Source organism: Asparagus officinalis, chromosome 1, assembly GCF_001876935.1.
Source record: "Asparagus officinalis chromosome 1, Aspof.V1, whole genome shotgun sequence".
Taxonomy (NCBI): Eukaryota; Viridiplantae; Streptophyta; class Magnoliopsida; order Asparagales; family Asparagaceae; genus Asparagus; species Asparagus officinalis.
Window position 1 is genome coordinate 1,477,599 of NC_033794.1, and position 2,939 is coordinate 1,480,537.

The 2,939-nt window shown below is 44.1% G+C and overlaps 1 protein-coding gene across 1 annotated transcript; it reads left to right on the plus strand.

Annotated features, from left to right (window-relative positions):
* Positions 920 to 2,938, plus strand: LOC109829050 (WD repeat-containing protein 76). Its single transcript, XM_020396119.1, has 4 exons — positions 920 to 1,259; positions 1,444 to 1,850; positions 2,266 to 2,364; positions 2,722 to 2,938. The coding sequence occupies exons 1-4, from the start codon at positions 960 to 962 to the stop codon at positions 2,936 to 2,938; spliced, it is 1,023 nt and encodes a 340-aa protein (XP_020251708.1). The 5' UTR covers positions 920 to 959.

Consider the following 2,939-nt stretch of genomic DNA (forward strand, 5'->3'; position numbering starts at 1 on the left):
CTTACTACGAAACCGTTTTAAAGAAGTTCCATAATGAAACTGAACTTTTTTTCTGATTCAAAGATCTTAAAAATGTATTCGTGCGTGCTAAATAGCGGTAGAAAACAACCGAATGGAATCGAATATCGTGATATTTGAATTCGAATTCAGGCAAATCACAATATTCGAATTGGGATTGAATAACGCAACGATGGTCATGCTCAATTTGTATACATAAGCTATTCGAATATGTTCATTGAATTAAATTTAAGTCGGAGTTGCTGGAGGTACTGTTGATTCTGAACTGTGCTGTTGAACTTGTTAAACGGGGTGTTGACTGATTTCATTGCTTACTGTAACGTACTCATACGTTAAGACCCTCCCTCAACTTCTATTTTAAGCGGGACATTTATGTAAAATTTGTTCCCGCCAACACCAGCGACGAAAAATATTATTTTGCCGCCGAGATCCGGAGCCTTCATCTGCCGCGTGGCCCGCAAGCGTGTTTAAAAGCCAGGGCCTCCTGCCTCTTCTCCTTCGCGCTTCAGTTATTATACTCTGCTCTCTCTCATCTAGATCAGTAATGGCGGCCGAATGCCAAAAGCGCCTAAACGAGTAGCGAGCGGCCAGCGCTGCAACATCCGCCGCAAACGACGAGATGATGTCAGCGTCAATCCTCGCCGCAAGGCCGTCCGACCCTATCTTCCGTCCTCCTACGCGTCAGAGACCCTAGACCCTAAAAAAGCGCAAACCCTCGCCAAAGCCCCAGTCGTCGTCCTCTCCTCGTCATCCGCCGATGCGGCCTCCGTACACGTGGGCGTCGCCCCTTTCCTCTCCCTCTCCGCCTCCGCCCCCGGACTCGCCGCGCTAGCCCGATAACCCTACCCGCCAACTCAACTCCGCCGCCAAAGGCGGGGCACCGCTCCTATTGGCGACGCCTTCGTCGGTGGGCCCCGGCGAAGACGGACTTTCCGGTGCTGATGTCCGCGATGTTGGGATCGAAGGCGGGGTTGGGTCAGGTGAGGGGCGAGGGTTTTGACCCGAGGTCGGAGTTGGGGTTGAAGCCGAAGGGTTCCGCCAAGGTTGTTAGCGAGCGGATAATGAGCGTTCGATTCTTGCCGTTTGTTGATCGGACGGTGGTTGTTGTTGGGAACAAGATTGGGAATCTAGGGTTTTGGGATTTGGATTTCGGAGAAGGGGACGGTGGTGGGATTTATGTTTATCATCCTCATTCGGGTCCGGTTTCGGGGATTTCGGTTCATCCCTTCTCTCCGAGGAAGGTGACTGCTTTCTATTTCGAAAAAGTTCAATCTTTATTTTTTTTTTTGTTTTCTCAGATACTAGTTTCCTTGGTTATTTCATATTTTTTTACGGTAGTCGTCTGAATCCATAAAATTGCAACTTTCTATCTTGAATCAGAAAACACTGGATTTTGATATAATCTGCTTAATTTTTTTTTTGTAGATATTTACAAGTAGCTATGATGGGTTTGTTCGTTTGATGGATGTTGAAAAAGGGTCTTTCAACATGCTAACTTCAAGTGATGATGCTTTCTTCTCGATTTGTCAATGGCCTGAAGATGTCAATTCGCTGTATATTGGAGAAGGCGGAGGAATGTTGAAGGTCTTAGATGAGAGGGAGGGAAAAGATTCGAACTTTTGGCAGTTGCATGAAGGTAGGATAAATACAGTTGATTTTAATCCAGAAAACCCACATTTGATGGCTACGAGTTCCTCTGATGGGTTAGCTTGCATTTGGGATTTGAGGAGTATGAAGAAAGACAAGCCAGATGTTATAAACTCCGTAGGCCACGGGAGGGCTGTTCATGCTGCTTATTTTTCGCCTAGTGGGAAATTTCTTGCTACTACAAGGTGAGCAGAAAACGATCAGTGTCTTATTTTTCTAAAAATGTTGTTGTTTGCGGCCACTTTATATCCTACAAAAGTTTCTTTACTTTTGAGTTCTTGTGACTATTTTGTTTATTTTGGTGATTGTTTAATGTTGAGGACAAATTTTCAAAACCAACCCTTTTGCAAAAATATTCCTCAAAAATGACACGTTTCAACTTTAATTACCAAAACCGATCTAGTTTCAGGGCTGAAACTATTGATGTATCTCATGAAAGTGGGTCTTTTTTTTGGACGTTCTGAACTTCATTTTTTTTAGGATTCGTAAGGTGGACAGCCCAGAATTTCCCCTAGCTATGGCAGAAATATTCGTCTAAAATCTAGATCTAGTTCTTTGCAACATATATTAGTATGCTGAAGCTTTAATTGTTCGTTACAGTCTTGACGATAAAGTTGGTATCGCAAGTGGCACCGACTATGGAGAACTGTCAATGGTATCGCATTACAATCAGACAGGGAGATGGCTATCGGCTTTCAGGTATGCTTTCTCATGACATTTCTTCTAATTTCTCAGAAAATTCATATTTTCCCCCCTTTAAGAAGATAGCTGCAATTTCTTTCTCATAATAGTTGCGCCAATTATTACTTTCAGAAAGCAATTTCCTTGCACATTGCTCACATTTCTCCTCAAGATCTTTCAATCTCCTAGCCCACAATCCTTCATGTCCCCTTAAAATTAAAACCCCTCTACGATCGACTACTAGGATCGAAATAGTGGGTAATCACAAAAAGACTCGATATAATTGATACATATTCAGATAAAGTACACATGCCTCCCGTCAGTTCTCTCTCAACTGCACAAGCAGCTAAGGGAACGTTTCTTCCGTGTTTACAGGGCGATATGGGGATGGGATGATTCGTACGTATTCGTCGGAAACATGAAGAGGGCAATTGATGTTATATCCACCGCCAACAACACAACGACATCCCTCGATAGCCCAGATATAATGACTTCAATCCCCTGCAGGTTTGCTGCTCACCCTTACAAACCGGGGCATCTAGCTGGCGCAACGAGCGGAGGCAAGGTCTTTTTGTGGACGAAGGAGTCATGAA